Raw genomic sequence first — 17382 nt, forward strand, 5'->3', positions numbered from 1 at the left:
GCCTGGGCAGGTCCTGCTCTGAGCACCGTTCTTCGGCGAGCCTGGTGTCTCCGCGCCCTGCGCCCTTCCGCCCCGGGCACCCCGCACAGGCTCTCCTGCAGGTCGCGAGCGCCCTCTGCTGCCGGACTGGGGTCGCGCGCCCGGGGAGGACGAGACACAGGCATCAGCCCATTTCAGGATGAAAACACCGAGGCTCCCCGCGCAGGTCAGGGTTTTGTCTAACTGCGCCTCCGTCTGGCCCTGCTGGGGCTCACTCTATGCAACCCCTCGGTCGTCGCTCACTAGCCAGGATGTGGTTTGAGCCCCGGGGCAGCCTTAGGGTCCTACACCACGTGTCTGGGCAGGGCAGGGCCAGGACGCGCCCTTCTGAGGACATGTTGAGTGGAGGCCTTGAATAGTTAGGACATAATCAGAGCAGGAAGGTCATGCCTGCCCTGGGAAGGGCTGGGCCTTGATCTAAGGCTGGGGGTCCTGGGAGCCACACCACTGGCCACCCCCCTACCCCCTGGGAAGCTGGGGGGCCAGTCTGAGGATCCTGGGGCTGCAGGGCAGGGGACCCTGAATCAGCCAGCCTGGGGGCTGCAGGTATGAGGGGCTGGCAGAGCTTTGAGTGGACCCTGACCTGTTCCCATCTGGAAGGAGTCTGAGGTCCCAGAGGGGACCAGCCTATCAGTGGGGAAGGGACCCTGGGGCAGGTGTGTTATCCATGAGATGGAGGACAGTGCTGGAGGGAGGGGCACCATAGGCCCTGGAGCTGGGGGAGGGGTGTCCACTCTCCATCCGTGCACAGGGCCATTCATTCAGGGTCCCCGAGGCTGAGGGGACTGTTCCAATTCCCCACACTCTGGCAGGCTGAGGCCCCAGGGTTAGTGTGTGGAGGGTCAGCTTAGGGTCAGGATTGGGACTGGGGGCTCCAAGCAGGCTGGGCCAGGTCAGCCAGCGAGGCCAGGCCGGCATCCTCCTGTGGTCAGTACCTTGGCCGGAGCCCATCAAAATCATGGAGAACTGGCAAGAGGGAGGGGCAAGCCTGGAGAAACCATGTGGCTCCACTGCCCCGTTGTCCGAGTGGGAAGTTCTTCCTTAAGTCTGACCACACTGTGATGCCAGCCTTTTCCCTCTTTCAAAGAAGCTCCAGTCTTCTGCATCTCCTGGCCCTCGGGGCCCTCATGCCCACCCACTCAGCAGGACACTGGCCATGGAGCTGGGCTCCTGCTCACCACTTCTCACACCTCCTGCTGGGACCTCGTCCCATGGCCCAGGGGGTCCTCTTTCTCTTAGCTTGGGGTCACCTAGGACCCCATGGCCACTTTCTCTGGGCCCTGCATTTGCCCCCCAAAGGCCTCAGTGAGGAGGAGAGTGGGTCCCAGGGGCCTGGTTTCAGCTCTGCTCCCAGTGCAGCCATGGAGAAAGCTCTGGGGCCCAGCAGGGAGACCCGCCTCTGGGATCTGGTTTCCTCTTCTAGAAAGTAGGGGTGACACCCCTTTTCTACACCACATTGGGGCTGAATTTAGGGGGTGGCCTGTGGACCTTGCTCTGACAATGACTATTACCTCTGACCCCCACCAGGGGCTCTGGGACACTCCCTGGGGGAGGTAGGTGGCAGTTTATTTGTACAAAAGGGGCCACTGTCCCAGATGTGGTGATAAGGCTGGATGGACGGCCAGACAGTCAACTGCAGCCCACAATGGGCCGGATGCCATGCACCTGCCCACAAAGGAGGGGGTGGCTCCTGCCTCACGTCCCACCGGCAGCCCTGAGATAGCATCAGCCTGACCGGAGGGCCATCTGTCTTGTCCCACAAAGGCCAGGACAAAGGCCGTGTCAGTGGCAGCCTCCCCGACCCGGTCAGCAGAGCCGGGGGCCTTCCTGTGCCAGGCAGCTGGGACTCAGGCCCGAGGCTCCTTGTCAGGGTCCTGTTTGGGGTGAACAGCAAGCAGCCTTCATTGTTCACAGGACCAGACAGGTGGGGGCCACACCTAGGGTGGGAGCAGGACCCCAATATGGGAAATGCATCAGCCCCTCTTTGGGTCCGCCAGGCCCTCATTAGCAGCCTGAGCCTCACTGGGACACCCACAGAGGATTCCCAGGCCCTGGTGACTCAGCCTGGATCCAGGGCTGGGACAGGGAGACAGGGACTGAGAAACAGTCAGAGGTACCTTCCTGCAGGAGGCGGCGGCCAGGTGGAGGACACGATTCAGAGACCCTGCAGCCCCAGGTGCCTCCTCACCCCTGCAGGGAACTTACATGGATCCCAGCTCACAACGCTCGCCCCCTCCTCACCTGCCCTCCAGAACTGCTCGCTCAGATGCCCAGGAAGCATCTGCTGGGCCACCCGACCCCCCTCACCACCCCCAGTGCACCCCTGATACCCTGAAAGCTGCCTGTGTGGCTCAGTCACTGCCTTCAGGGAAACCTCACACCCTGGACTGTCCTCAGAGCCACCTGGAAGACCCTCACTGACTCCCGGAAACGCCATTCTGAGCATCTGCTCTTTCTGGCAACTACACTTCCTGTGGGGTCCTCACCGTCCCCACACTGTCCTGTCCAGTGTCCTCACTGCTCCACAGTGTCCTCACTGTCCACTGTCCTCACTGTCCCCTGTGTCCTCACTCCCGCCAGTGTGGGCACTGTACTTCCAGCTCTTCTGTGCCTTCTCCCTAGAACTTCTGGGAGAGTCGGTGGCAGGTGAGTTCACTCCCAGACCTTGTGCGGGCACCAGAAGGTGATTTTGGGTGTATGAACATGCGATGTGTCCCCTTGAATCATCCCCGGAGCTCTTTCTGGGTTTGAGGGGGGGATTCCGAGTCGCACGGTGCAGAGATCGGTCGGATGGGGAGCAGGGTTTATTCGCACTGGAGATGGCGTGGGGTGCTCGACTGGTCTGGGCAGCGGCTCGCCCCGGGCCCGCTTCGGCATCCAGGTCCAGGGGGTGCGTGCGTGTCGCCAGCGGTGCGCGCGCAGCAGTGGGGACCCTGCGCGCGGCCGCGGGGGGGCGCGTCTGGGAGACCGTGTGGGCGGAGGACGCGGCAGGAGCGGGGGCCGTCAGTGGGCCGGCCGCATGGCTCAGCGCCAGTCGCTCGGCTCGGGGGTCGCGGGCTCCGCCGCCAGCGGGGTAGTCAGCGGCCACCGGCGCGCGGCGCGGGCGCGCAGCCTCCGCAGGCGGCACAGCAGCAGCGCCAGCAGCAGCGCGTGCAGCAGCCCGAGGCAGAGTAGCAGGAGCTGCGCCGCCAGCGCCCCTCGGCAGAGCGCGCCAGGCGGGCAGGCGGCGCGCAGCTCCTCCTCCGCCAGGTAAGACAGCAGGCGGCCCCGTAGCGCGGGGGGCGCGGCGCAGCGCAGGTCGCGGTAGGGCTCGCGCTCCAGCCGGCCTGCCAGCCAGGCGCGCAGCGGCACCAGGTGGCAGTCGCAGCGCCAGGGGTTGGCGCCCAGGTGCACGGCACGCAGCACCGGCAGCGCGTCCAGCAGCCCCGGTGGCAACGCCGTCAGGTTGTTGCCTGTCAGCACCAGTTCGGTCGTGTCCGGCGGGAAGGCGACCGGTAGCGAAGCCCACGTCAGCCCGCGGCGCCCGCAGTCCACGCGCGTCCCCGCGCAGCGACACGGGGCCGGGCAGCCAGCGGCCGGGCGGCCCGGCGGCGCGAGCAGCAGAAGCATTAGGCTCAGCGCCCCGCGCGGCCCTGGAAGGGAAGCGCCGCGGTGAGCCCGGCCCTTGGGGCACCCGCGTGCCCCCCATCACCCGCGAGCCTCTCCACCCCGACAGCCCGGCACACCGGCTGGAAGTGCCCTCTAAGTCTGACCCAAACCTCTCCCGACTACAGCCCAGAGGACCGAGCACCTCCCCACCGGACTCTACTCAGGGAGCGGCCTGGCCCGGGCAGACCCCAGACTCACCGGAGCCCATGGCGAGAGGACAGCGGCCCAGCTAGCTCTGGAGCGCCAGGCAGCAGCCGCAGAACCAGGCGATAAAGCCGCCCCGCCCCTGCCAGGCCGCGGCGCACCCGCCGAACCGACCACAGCCCGGTCGCCCTTCAGAAATAACCCGGAGGCCAAGCCGGCAGCACAGATAGAGCGCTATCGCCAGGCTGCCGGCCGACCGGGCTTCCGCCCCACTCGCTCCCAGGGGCGCATGGAGCACTCAGACACCCTCTTCGACGTTCACCAACATTGTTCTCCTGTCACCAGGACAGGATGCAGCATTCACAACTGAACAAACTGGAGAATGGGGCTTGGGGACAGGGATCATGCGGGTGGAGGGATGGGGGACCAAGGGCTCAGGAATCCGGGGCAGCAGTGCTGCTGGGGGGAACAGGCCTCCAGCGACCAACAGGGAAAGGTGGTCCAGGGATGGGGGTTGCCAGTTTGCCCACCACCCACTGCTCCTGGAGCCGGGCCGTGGCCGTGGGGGAGGGGCGGAGGCATTCACAAGCATCCCAGCCCCATTATTCCTCCCCAGCAGCCAGCTGGCCTCCTAAGGTCTGGAGGGATCCTGATTGCTTCGGCTGTCCAACCTGCCCTCTGAGCTACCTGGTGAGTGGGTGAGGAGGTAAGAAGGACCTGGCCCACCTCAGCACAAAGTGAGTGCTCCCAAGTTCACTCTGCAGCACTGGGTAGGGAATAGGCCCAGGATCCCACGGATCTGCTCCCCTATTCTGCCTTGGTTTACCCGCCCATCTGAGTAGGGCGTGGAATCTAAGTACTGTGACCTTCTGGGTTGGGGGGGGATCTCAGAAGTCACCACCCAACTTAGCTCCTGCTCCCCCAAGGCCAGAGAGGGCTGGTTGTAGGGGCCATTGTCCAGGCCCGTTGGAAGCAGATACAAATGAGGGGAGGGGCTGATGCTTAGAATAAATTAGGGTTGGCTGGGGGCTGCGACCCCGCGTCTCTGGGTCAGTTCAGGAACAGTAGGGAAAAGTCCAGGTCTGGGCCACTCTGGAATTGGGGTTGTGTCCAGGCCTGTTGGCGATCCAGACGAATCCAAGGTCGAGTCCAGGCCAGTCGGGGTCCAGGGGTGGGAAGGGCCAGCCTGGAAACTGGCAGTATATCCATGGCAAAGTGGGGCTGTGGTGGGGTCACTGGTCCTGCATTTGCTGCTTCATTTTCTGCAGCATCTCCTGCATGCGCCTTAGCTAGGGGGGCGGGGCAGGAACAACGGAGGGCGGGGTGAGAAGTGTGATGGGACAGGCCTGGCTCTGTCCCCACCCCCAGCCCCTGCTCCTCCCCTGCTGCCTACCAACCTCCTCATCCTTCATCCTGATGAGCTTCTCCGTCTCAGCATCGGGGGTTGGCAGTGGCAGGATGGGGATGGGGCTCTCCATGCGGCTGTCCTGCGTCAGTTTGCTGCAGGGTGGACACCAGGGATAAGCTGCTGGGGGTTGGGCTGACCCTCGATACCCTGTGGCTCCCACACCTCTGGGTGGGGGTCAGGGCAGGTCCGAGGGCGGGTGGGTCACGCACCTGGTCATCTGCTGGATGCAGTGCGCTCGGTAGTTTTCGTAGTGCACGTCGCACGTCACGTCCTTGAGGTCATGCATGTGTGTACGGATGAGCATGTTGCGAAGCTTCACGAAGTCGCAGTGTGCCTGGTTCTCCACTGTGGGCAGGGGCGGGCGGTGGGTGAGGCGCCGGCCCAGGGGAGCCTTCCCACCCAAATGCTGTGCCCCAGGCCTCGACTCACCCTCCACGATCCCCCAGGGGTACAGACGCCCCCGGACCCGCTGCCCCTTGGCCTCCACCACCGTGTTGCTGCCGATAACAGCGAAGGGTGCGCTCTCCTGGGGGGGCAGGTGCAAGGGCTCACTCCCAGTTAGCATGGGTGTGGGGTCAGTGGTGGGAGAGGGGCATGAGCACTAAGCACCTGGTCCGCCCCTCCAGAATCACCATCAACAACCTCTCCCCAAAGAGACCCTGTTGTCCCCACCTCCGGCCTCTCTGTTGCCAGCTGAAGCCAGAACTGGTGCAGCTTACACCTTAGGGCTTTTGCTGGGCCGTGCCCATCAGATGTAACCCCCCTCCTGATACCCACCCCCCACCAACAGTCACTCCATCTAGTTCCTCCCCATTCCTTTCCCAGGGCAGAGCCCATGCCTCCTGTTAGTGATACCCCTGCTGACTTCAGGGTGAAAGGTCCACCTGCTCCTGGCTCGGTGGCCACCTGTCCCCAGCTTGGGCTTGCCATCACCACTCTAACCCCTGGGGCACACAAAGCCACCCACCCTCCCCCCGGAGCTCAGAATTCTGGGAGCCAGGACATGCACAGGCCTGGGGCCATTGGACCAGGCCCTACTGCGGGTGAAGCATGGCGAGGGGGCTGAGAGAAGGGCCAGGGTGGGGGCCTGGCCAGTGGCTGTGCCTTTAGATCCTGGCAAGCATTCCATGACCTATTAACTACATGGGGACCCAACTACACAAGCCAGTGGCAACTACACAAGCCAGTGGGGGACCTGGGCCGCCCTAGCCCCAGCCCCAGGTGAAGACTCTATGGCCTGGACGAAAGACTACTTCCCGCCAGGTCAGACCTGGGCCCTGGCCCTCCTCCCGACCTGGTGTAAAGTGGCCTCTGGGTCCCCTACCCCCAGTGCTGCAGCCTCACCTTCAGTTCCCGGTCCTGCTGCTTGAAGTCCTCGTCCTCATCCGAGTCACACTCAGGAAACTGGTACACGTGGATCCCAAACTTGTCGATCTCCTCCCGGATCTGCGGCAGGCAAGGGCCATCAGGTGAGGGGCTGGTGCCCTTGGCCCCACCAGAGTCCTGGTTGCGCCCCGCGGCCGCACAGGCTCACCCGCTCCTTCAGCTTCCGGATCTCACCGGGGACGAGACAGTCGGCTTTGGCGATGAGGGGCACGATGTTCACCTTCTCATGCAGGGCTTTCATGAAGCCCACGTCCACTGGCCGCAGGCTGTGGAGAGCAGCCGGGGCGAGGGGCTCGTGGGGTGGAGGTGGTGGGAGGGGGCGCCGCAGGGATGGGCAGGACCCGCACCCCTGGCCCAGGGTAGCCACCTACCCGTGCCCAAAAGGGGAAATGAAGTACAAGCAGCAGTGCACACGGTTGTCCTGGATGTTCTTGCGGTTGAGGCCGCTCTCGTCCCGGAAATACTGCTCAAACTGCTGGTCCACGTAGTCGGTGATGGGCTTCCAGCTGGGGGCAGGGGACACATGAGGCCAGGCTGGTGGCTGTTGGCCGGGGGCCAGGGCAGACCGGGCAGGCCTTCCTCACCACTCAGAGTTGTTGACGGCGTCCCCGAAGCCTGGCGTGTCCACAATGGTAAGCTTCAGCTTGACCCCCTTCTCCTCAATGTCCACCGTGTGCTTCAGGATCTCGACCGTCTGGCTGATGCGCTCTGTGGCAGGGCGGGTGGGGGGATGGTTTGGAACAGCCTCTGTGACCCTCACTCCCACCCCGGGCAGCCCAGACCCTCGTTCTCATCCCTGGCTATGTGGCCCGGCGGTGATCTGGACCCTGAACGGGACACCCATGCTTCGGGGACAGAGGAGCAGGGCTGGACCTGGAAGGAGCCCTCGGAGAGGTCACCCAGCAGGGGATGGTGGCAGCGCCAGGGCCGCGTGGGGCCCACTCACCCTCAGCACTGAGCAGCTTCCGCTCCTTGTACAAGTCAGTCAGGAAGAGGCTGTGGACCAGTGTGGACTTCCCTAGGCCCGACTCCCCTGCCCACAGGTGCAGTGAGGAAGTCGGGTCAGGTCCCAGGCCCCAGACAGAGCCTGGCTGCCAGTGCCCCACCCCCCGCCATGGAGGCCGGCCCACTCACCCGCCACCATGAGTGTGAAGTCGAAGCCCTTCTTCACAGACTTGCGGTGCACCTGATTGGGCAGTGTGGCGAAGCCCACGTACTGCTTGTCGATGTCCTGGCGGGGGCAGGCGGGTCAGGGGCACGCTGGGGTTCCTGGGGCAGCCTGGTGCCTTGGCCCCTACCCAGCTCAGGCCAGGGGGCAGCAGGGCAGGGTCCCCAGGGAGGGGGCCTCTCAATGGCAGAAGTGGGTGAGGGCCTGTGGGCAAAGGCCCTGGAGGTGGAAGGCAGGTGGGGGTGGAGGGTGGAGGCGCCCGCGAGGGCTTCACAGGGACCGAGATGGAGTCTGTGTGCGTGTGGAGGGGGCGGCAGGCACAGCGGGCAAGGCGGTGTCCCCCCTTGGGTGGTGGGCAGAGGGCACCAGGACCCAGACCCCTCAGACACACCCAAGGCCCTCAGAGGCTGGAGAAGCCCCCACCTCAAGACTCACCCCTCCCGAGTGTAAGGGGTGGGAGGCCCCGTCTGGCCCCGATCCAGCCGCGGGGGTGGCTGGCTGCGGCGACGGCGGAGCAGGAGCTATTTATAGACAGCAGCGCCCAGCCTCCCGCGGCCTCCGGCGCCCACCCCAGGACCCCGGCCCTGCGGCCCCTGTCGCATCCCCAGTCCGTGCGCGGGGGGCGGGCGCACAGCTGACCCACCTTCCGCTCCCCTCTCCACACACACCTTGAGCCGCCTCTGGGCCTGGGTCCGCGGCGACAGCAGCTGCTCCACCAGGCGGTCCTGGGGTGCCGCCAGCGAGTCCATCGCAGCGACCCCGGGGCCTTGCCCGCTGCGCTGGGGCCCAGAGTGCGTCAGGCCCACCCGGCGTCAGCCGTGCGCCAGGGGCTTGCGCGCTGTGCGGCCCCGAGGCCCTGTTCTCGCCCCCGGGTTACGGGTTACGGACGCGGGAACCGAAGCCCGGAGGGGCGGCGCTCACGCGATGCCGGGACCCCGAGGCCACCAAGCCGCTCGTCCGGCCCCAGGCGGGCCTGCCCCTGGCACAGGCGGGCCCTCGCGCCGGAAAGGAGCGCGCGGTCTCCGAGAGACAGTCGCCTGGAAATTGGGCCGCGCGGGCGGAGCCACGGAGCGGAGGAGGGCAGGGCCCAGCTCCGCGGGCTGGCGGGCGGCTGCGCGCGGAGCGGCGCGGCTCAGGCCGTCAGTCCAGCGACTGCACAGCCGGGTGGGCGGGGGGCCGGGTCCATGGCCGGGTCTGCGCTGCCGCGTCCCGCCTGCCAGAGGGCGCCCGAGTACGCCCCCATCCACGCGCGCGCCCGCGGGATCCCGCCCGGTCCCCCTACTCTCCCGCGGCGGTGTCACAGGGGCGCCCCCAGCTACCCACTGACGCACGGCCCGCCCCTCGCGTGTGTGCGCGTGTGTCTGGAGAATTCTTACCACCGTGGCCGCCGAGAGAAGTGGGGAACCTGCGAGCACCTCCCCACCCAGGCCCGCGGAGGCTTACATTGGGGGAAGGGAGCGATCAGAGCACTAGATGCCCAACCCCTACCCCCACCTCTGCAAACTTGGAAGCTGTGGCCAGTGCGTAGCTCCACAAACCCGCCGGCCAGCCCTGCGCTGCCACCTCTGCCCCCAGACAGCCGCTGCCAGCAGAGGTAGGGGGTGCTGGAGTGAACCCTTCCCCCTAAGGGGGACACTCCCTCTGAGCTTCCACCTTGCTCTTACTTACAGGACTGGGCAACACAGGGCCTGGAGGGCTCCAGCCAGCTCAGCCCTCACACCTGTGCGGCCACCCCAGGGACCACAGGGGTATCCTGAGCCCCCAAACCCTTCCTCACTGACCCTGCCCGCAGGACCCACCAGAATCTGAATAAGCCAGCACCAGCCCGGTGGCAAGGGAGGCCTGCAAAGGAGCTGGGGATCCAAAGAGACGTGTCCCTGGACTGTGCGTCAGTGGGAACGGGAGGCCCCACAGTTCTCCCCCACCTAGGCCCTCCCTTCTTGGCTCCCCGCTTAAGAGGCCTCTGTCCTCGTCTAGGCTCGTGCTGCTGCTGTGTGGCCTGGAGGCCACTGGCACCTGGGGAGGAGGGGTGGGCCCACTGCTGGGAACAGGGGAGCCTTTCATCCGAGAGGAGGTGGGGGGAGCCACAGGCCCCAGCTCCCCAGCCCGCCCCCAGCCCTGGCTCTGAGAAAGCCTCAGCGCTGGCCCCAGCCCTCCACCGTGAGGACCTGCAAGGGGCCTTGGGGCTGAGTCCCACCCAGCCTCCACCCGCGGCTCCAATTTAGACATGGCCCCTCGGCCCACTTCCTGCCCGGACAGGCTGACATCTCGGGCCCAGGGCATCTCCAGGAGGACAGACAGAGCTGGCACCCCACAGCCTGGTGCCTGATGGGCTCGTTGCCCCCAGAAGGCCTCAGTTTCCCCATCGGTAAGGCACAGCCTCAGTGGAGGTCCGGCTCAGGGGTACAAGACCAGCTCCCTGCCTGCCTGCCCCATCTCCTGACTTCGTCCAGATGGGGCCTGGGGATTCCCTGGGGGATCCCCAAGGAAGGGGCCCTTCCACTCCCTTTCTCTGGCCCCCGAGGCACAACAAATACTCCTCAGGACTTCCCAAGCCACAGACACTGCTGCGCCCACCTCCTCCCCACCTCCTCCTGATGCCTGACACTCTCGAGGCATTTCCGTTCTTAGAATCACCCCAGCTGCCAGAGCCAGTGAAGGCCCCACCACTGCTAGAGATGGGGTGGGAGTTGGGGGAGGGGGCACAGAGGACCACCAGAGCCCTCCCCAGTGTCTGAGATGGGTGGGCACAGAGGGGGCCCACAGAGCTCCCCTGCCCCCTTTCCCAGAGTGCAGACAGGCTGAGGCTCAGTAACACCAACAATGGAACAGCAAAGTTACTGCAGGCTTCCGGCTCCCCCAGACCCACTGGGAGCCTTCCCCAAACACCGGGCTCCCTGGCCCTGCTCCCAGGGGACCCCACACCCCACCCACATAATGCTCTCTCCCTCTGGTCCTGGGAGCAGGGGACAGGTAAGGCTGGTCCTAGCTGAGCTCCAGGAGGGGTAAACAGGCCTGAAGAGGCTCGAGCCTCAGCAGGGAGGTCCCTGAGTGCCCGCAGGCCCAGGAGAAGCGGGGGCTGGTCTCCCAGGCCTTCCCTCTTTCTCTCCCTTGAACAATAGCTTGGTGGCAGTGTGTCCCTGCATCTCCTTCATTGTTTGACCCGCCACAATGGGGAGGCAGCTCTTGGACCCGGGCTCCCCAGGGAGCCCCTTGCCGGCAGGGTGAGGTGGTCGCGGCCCCTCCCCGTGAGCCTCACCCGTCCCAGGGTGGGACATATCCCTGCTAGGGGCCTGACACTGGGCAGCAGTGACTCTCAGCCCCCACCCCACCTGCTGGGCCACTCCTGGCCCGCCTGCCGCACCTAGGCCAAGACTTTGGGTTCCACCCAGCATCCACCCGGGATGTGAACCCCCATCCCAGATGAGGGTTGCCAAGGCCACCCTGGTGCCAGAGTTGGGCTCTTCTTTTCTGCCCTAAACATGGCTGAGCTCAAGCCAGAGAGCCCCCAGCAGGGCTGCCCCAGAACCCCCAGCTCCCCCCCGGTTACCCACCCACCCCTACGCCTTCTTGGGGGGTCTCCTAGCTGTTTAAACCTGACCTCAGCTAGGTTCACAGCGAGTGCCCAGGCCAGCCTCCTGTCCAGCCCTCTATTCCTGGAGGCTTGGGGTCCAGGCTGGCCCTTTGAGAAACCAGTTTGTACCCCCCAGATCTGAAGACTGGTGCTGGGCACCCGGATGACTCAGACCAGGCCCTGGAGGCTCCCAGTCTGGGGAAGAGGCCTGGCCACAGATCAGCCCACTCACATTGGTGTGTGTGGAGAGGAGTCATAAGATGCAGAGAAGTTGGGTGGGGTGGCCAGAGGCTCCCCTGTGGGTCTGCTCAGGGACTGGCCCTGGCTGGTGGACTCGGACCCCTCCCCCAGCCCGTGGCCTTCCATGACGATGGCCTCACACAGGACCCCCAGCACACGGCCACGGGCCAGGTCAGCAAGGAGAGGCTGGCGCTGGACCAGTGGGAGAGGGGCACCCGGCCCATCCCCCATCCGGGGAGGAGCGCACGCCAGGCCCCGAGGGTCAGGAGCCAGGCCCGGAGGCACTGCGGCCGCTCCTCCCCTCTGCAGCCCCGGGTTGGCGGCACTGCCCAGGCTGACAATCGGTTATCGGTTATCGCGACAGAGCGGGATGACGGCCGGCGGGGGCGGGGTCGCGTTGGGGCGCCGCGCGTTGGTGGCACAATGGGTGACAGCGGGCCGGGTGAGCGACGGCGCACACGTACCTGCTTGTCCTCTGCGGGGTCGGGTCGGGTCGGGGGTCGGGTCGGGGTCCGGCGGGCGGGGGAAAGACCGAGACACACGGTGAGGCGTGCGGGCGGCAGGGACAAAGGAGTGCGCGCGCGCGCGCGGGCGGGCGCCGGGCTCACCTGGGGTCGCCAGCTTGCTCTTGTACCGCAGGCCTGTGCTCATGGTGGCCGCCGGGGGGACGTGCGCGCGGGCGGGGCGGGCGACGAGCGGAGGCCGAGGCCGGGCTGCGGGGTGACCGGCCCCTCCGCGCCGCCGCCCGCCCCGCCCGCGCTCCCGCCAGCCAATCGGCGCCCGCCGCGCCCACGCGCGACCCGGCGCGGCTAGCGGGGGCGGGGACCCAGGCGCCCCTACAGACCCCGCGCCCGCTGCCTGGGGCGACGCCCTCCCATCCCGCCTCCTGGACACCGCGAGACCCGCTCTGCGCCCACCCCCGCGGCCGCGCCCCCTGCCCACCTCCCCTCCCCGCTGCCGGGCCCCTGCCCACGTACTCCGCCCTCCACCCCGTCCCTGCCCACAACCCGCCCCCCTGCCCAGACCCGGGCTGACTCCTCTGCCTTCGTGGGACCCCAGTCCAGGCCGGACCTCTGGCCATCCTTGGTATGGCCCGCCTGTAAAGCCTGCCCCTGGGGTCTCCCACCTCATGCCACCACCACCACCCCCGGCATGCTCTGCCCACTGAGGTCAGTGGATGCCCCTCCTCACCTCATCAGGATGGACGCCAGAGGCTTTGGCCTGGGGAGTCCTGCTCCTGGCCGTGGCAGGAAAGGTGATGGTCACTGTGCGGAAAGCTTGATGCGTGGCGGGGGGCCAGCCCCAGCTCCTCTCCTGCAGCTCCTCGGTGCTGTGTGCACAGCTCTGCAAGCCCACACACCTGGGCCGTTAGCCGGCCCCCTTTCCAGGATTATTGGTGGGGAATGAGCCGCCATTCTGGACAGGACGGGCCCAACCTGAAGCCTGCTCCCCCCGTGCCCACCTCGGCACCCTCTGCTCTGCAGACCCAGAGACAGACTGCTAGCACCCTGAGAAGGGTTGCAGGGGGCCCCCCAGGGCACTGCGAAGGTGGGGCAGGTCAGGGCGTGCACCCCACTTACACATGGGAAGCTGAGGACTCACCAACATGAGTGCCTCTTGTCTCTTCGGTCACTGCCACACTTCCAGGTGCCCTTAGCCTGGACCTCCCCGGAGTGCCCCCAGGAGGCACGTCTGGAGCTTTCAGTCCCACAGAAAGTGACAGTCGGTCCAGTGGTCCCCAGCTTCCCAGGTGAGGGAGGGTCCTGTGTGGGAGAAGGCCTGCTGCCCCCTGCACAGGCAGGAAGCCCTGTCCCTCCCTGCTCTCCTGCACCCCTTCCTCCCTCCACTGGCCTGTGGGCTCCTCCACCTCTGAGCACCAGCACTGGGCAGAGTTGTTTCACCTCTAAGTGAAAAAGCCGCGAGAGCAGCACCATCACTCTGCGAAATCCTGGGGCCAGGTTGAGCCCGTTTCCCTTTACCAGACTGCCGCCTGCTCCAGCACTGCAATGTGTGGGGACGGTCCACCGCCCCCACCCCTCACCCAGGCCTTGGGGCCAGATGTGTTTGGAATTCAGAATTTTTGTACATCTCATACATTACATGATACCTCATTGGACCCTGGGGCTGCACCCCATAATCAGGCACATTACGATTTTTGTACTGAGGGACTTCCCTGGTGGTTCAGTGGTTAAGACTCTGCACTTCCACCCAGTGCTGGTTTGATCCCTGGTTGGGGAACTAAGGTCCTGCATGCCGCTCTGCGCGGCCAAACAATATTTAAAAAAATTTTTTTTTTAAGATTTTTGTACTGAAACACAACTGTTCACAGGAACTGGAATAAATAAAGATCATAGTAAATGTATATCGGTTCAAGGCTGTCTTTGCCACCAAGTGTTGAAAACCTTTGTTTCAGATCTTTTGGGAATTTGGAATTGTGGATAAAGGAGTGGGGCCGGAGGGGACACTTTGAGTGCCAGGCAGGACTTCTGAGCCTTCATCAGCCCTGAGGGGCTCGGTGAGAACCCCATCTCAGGGGACCTGGAGTTTTGCAAAATGGGTCAATCGGGCAGTGAAACATGACAGTTCGACATTTAGCACAGACTGAGCTAGGCAAGCTTGTGCCTGTGGGGACATAGGAGGAGAGACAGGAGCCTGTCCCCAACAGGACAGATGTGCCCCTGCAAAGTGCCCAACAGCACTGCCCTCCTTGGGGAGGGCTCCAGGGGAGGGTCAGGGGGTTTGAACACGGCCTTGAGGGGACTGGACTGCAGGTCAAGGGCCTAGCTTGGCCAAATCACGGATTTTAAAACAATCCTGGAGATGGGACCAGAAAGGGTGAGGGGCACCACATAAACAGGGTCTTTTTCATTAAAGTAAGTGTATCCAAAGGAGTGTGTGCATAAGCGCAGTTGGGCTAGAGCCCAGCATCTCAGGCCTGGAGAACCAGCATGGAGCTGATGGAAAGAGGACGGGGAGCCACTCCCGGAGGCAGACGTCAAGGGCAGGCCTGGGTCAGGCCTCCTGTGAAATCCCTGGGGGTGACTGCGGGCTGCTGGCCAGGAAGGGGGAGGGGCCCGCTTCGAGCCCTGGGGCTGTGGTCGCCTACCACTGTGAGTCCAGGGGACAGCCTGGATCCCACCACAGACACCGGGGCTGCTCCGTCTAGTTGGGAGACCTCGGGTGACAGCATCCATGGCTGGACAGGCAAAGTAAGCCTGGGCACTGGCCAGCGGATTAAGAGGACGCGTCTCCAGCTCTGCCAGGTGGGACGGCAAAGGGCCTTTTCTGGTTTCTCGAGCCTGGACGCTGCCAACTGACGGCCAAGTGAAACACTTACACATCCCCTGCCCATCAAAGGGCACAACCCTGGGGACGGTGACTGGGAAGGAGCGTGGTGGGCGTGGCCCAGCCATTGCACTTCCCACTTCAGGGCTGTGGTAGGAGGAAAACCCAGCCTCCCTGGTGGGGTCTGAGCCTGCTCCCCCCACAGGAGAAGAAATGCTGGCTGTGTTACAGAGACAAATAAGGAAGATGTTCCTGGGTGGGAAAAATGCTACTTTTTAATTCATAAGAAAAAGAAGTTAATGAGTGAAAAAATAAGCTACACCCGGAAAAATCTGTTCAACCAACTTGGGCTACAAATAGCTTGATGCTTTTCAGAAAAAAACCTCATTTTAGTTAGGAAATTCTCAAGAGGCTGCATTTAGCCAGTGCCGTATCTCTCCTTCCGTCAGCACAGGCTCGTGGGCATCTGTGGTCACACAGGACAGACAGGAGCTCGTGCCTCCACGTGAACCACGGCGACGGTTCACCATGACGTGAACACCATGGAGGTAAGCAGTTTGTCCAGGTGACACACGGGTGTCAGGTGGAGCAAGGGCCACTGGTGACAAAGCTCCAGAACAGTCCATCTGAGGCCAAGGACGAAGGCAGAAGCCGAGCTGGACGCAGCTTTGTCATCGACACCCCCTCACGGGGCGCTGGAGGGAAGGGCCTGTGGGTCACGCCAGCCCGAGGAGGTCAGACCACCTCTTTGAAGAAAGGGCCATGACGGGAAGAGGAGAAACACACTGTCCTTCAGGGGGACAAAGAAGGACCTTAGTCAACTCAAAAGGGAGTTAATCCACTGAGAGAAAACTTCCTGAAGTGCAGTGACGACCTCGCCCCCATCCCTGCATCCGGACCTTTTCGGAGCCTCAGACCCCACGTGGCTGGGACCGCAGTCCGTGTGGTGACGGTGTGGGGCTCGAGACAGACCTGCCCCTCCCGGGACGTGAGGCTCCCAAAACCAGGAGCCTGGAAACAGTCCTTCTGCTCCGACAGCCCTTGGAGAAGCCCCAGCAACGGGGAGGCCCCCTCCCCCAGACAAGGCTCAAGGCTGTGATTCCCACAGCCCACCCCAACTGGCCCCAAGGTGGTCCCCCGGGTCGTTCCTGGGAATCTGTGGCCGGGTTTGGGACCAGTGTGCAGAGCAGGCCCAGGTCAAGCTCAGTGTCAGCCCAAGAGGAGGACCTGCCGCTCTGGTCGATGAGAGGTGCTCTGCTCGGGGCCCCGCGCATGGTGAGCACCCACCATGATCTGCCCCCCACCCCCACCTGCTCGGCCAGTTTCCACATCCAGCCCCGCCTGCCACGCTATCCTGGACACTGCCATGTGGCGTCCACTTGCTTCTGGCTCGGGCACTGTCCCCTCTGAGGCCCCCGCTCCTCAGTGTGTGATGTTGGGGCCATGGGGGGGCCCAGGACGGGGTCCTGGGGTCCTCCTCTTTCAGGGTAGCTCCTGGTGTGCAGGAAGGTGAGTCACCTTTCCCACCCCCAACTCCACAGGGGGCGAGGGGGCAGGCACAGGGCGCTCTTTCCGACCTCCCACCTACACAGCCCTCTCTAAGCAGCCCTGCCATGTGCTGGTGCACAGACCAGGAAGCGGGGTTCAGAGCGCAGCGAGAGCAAACAGCTGAATGGGGACCTCAGGGCACAGGCCTCGGCCCACAGAGGGATGTGACCTGTCCTGTCAAGCAGCCCCATTCACCCCCTCCGCCTTCCGCCCCTGCCTTTGACCGCTCATGGGCGCTGCTCACTCACCCCATCCTCCCTAGTTCTGTTGCCCTGGCTCAGCCACCCGGGCACATGCGCTCCCCTGCTTGCACCTTCTACCCTGCATTGGTGGGTGCACCCCGTGGCTCTGAGCCTCGGGTGCCCTCTGCCCAGACAGCCCTGCCCAGGGAGCCCTGGGGGCGGCTGCCTAGAGCACGGGGTTGGGGGGAGACACGTGTTTGCAGGGAGGGGCTGAGGAGAGCGCTTTCCTTCATCTCTCGTTAGATCGGTGTAACGGGGTCACGACAAGTGAGTTCTCACCTCCGGTGGACGACAGGCCTATCCATCAAAGGGACACACAGTCCAGAGCAGCTGCCCAGCCAGGAGGGCACTGCCAGCCCTAACACAGCGGCCCGTGTGCTGCAGGGGACAGAGCAGGGTTCCAAGGGGGCAGAGCCTTGGTCCACATCACGTTCCCCATTCACTGGGCAGCTGGACAGAGGGACAAAGGACGCCTGTGCTCGGCGGCAGTGGGCCAGCCGAGGGACCCAGAGCAGCAGTGGGCGTCCCCTCCCCGGCAAGGGTCGGGGAGACTCCATCCACTCACGATGAGACATGGTCCCTGGGAGAGGATGCTCAGTTCAGCGTGACTCAGCAAGTTGGCGCTGCCTGACTGTGTGCCCCTGGCCCTCTGAAGGGATGCATGTGGGAGTGGCTGGGGGATGGCCAGGGCCTCCCCCAC

The 17382-nt window shown here is 64.7% G+C and overlaps 2 protein-coding genes across 5 annotated transcripts; both read right to left on the reverse strand.

The window, feature by feature from the left end:
* Positions 1–3063: 3063 nt before the first annotated feature.
* Positions 3064–4029, reverse strand: GP1BB (glycoprotein Ib platelet subunit beta). Its single transcript, XM_024121039.1, has 2 exons — positions 3886–4029; positions 3064–3671 (listed from the first exon to the last, which is right to left on the reverse strand). Exons 1-2 carry the CDS (start codon positions 3893–3895, stop codon positions 3064–3066), a joined length of 618 nt encoding a protein of 205 aa, XP_023976807.1. The 5' UTR covers positions 3896–4029.
* Positions 4030–4141: 112 nt separating this feature from the next.
* SEPTIN5 (septin 5) lies at positions 4142–12321 on the reverse strand. 4 transcript variants are annotated; one of them, XM_024121035.1, is made up of 12 exons: positions 12216–12321; positions 12072–12082; positions 7760–7856; positions 7572–7658; positions 7210–7333; positions 6997–7131; positions 6774–6891; positions 6584–6685; positions 5669–5765; positions 5449–5584; positions 5229–5331; positions 4142–5120 (listed from the first exon to the last, which is right to left on the reverse strand). In XM_024121035.1, exons 1-12 carry the CDS (start codon positions 12256–12258, stop codon positions 5064–5066), a joined length of 1110 nt encoding a protein of 369 aa, XP_023976803.1. In that variant the 5' UTR covers positions 12259–12321; the 3' UTR covers positions 4142–5063. The 4 variants fall into 4 exon arrangements, with proteins under 4 accessions (XP_023976803.1, XP_023976802.1, XP_023976805.1 ...); XM_055083445.1 differs by lacking the exons at positions 12072–12082; positions 12216–12321 and adding exons at positions 8229–8291; positions 8462–8834 and having other exon boundaries at positions 4149–5120; XM_024121034.3 differs by lacking the exons at positions 12072–12082; positions 12216–12321 and adding an exon at positions 8462–8833.
* Positions 12322–17382: the final 5061 nt, after the last annotated feature.

The sequence above is a fragment of the Physeter macrocephalus genome, unplaced genomic scaffold (assembly GCF_002837175.3).
Source record: "Physeter macrocephalus isolate SW-GA unplaced genomic scaffold, ASM283717v5 random_1783, whole genome shotgun sequence".
Lineage (NCBI taxonomy): Eukaryota > Metazoa > Chordata > Mammalia > Artiodactyla > Physeteridae > Physeter > Physeter macrocephalus.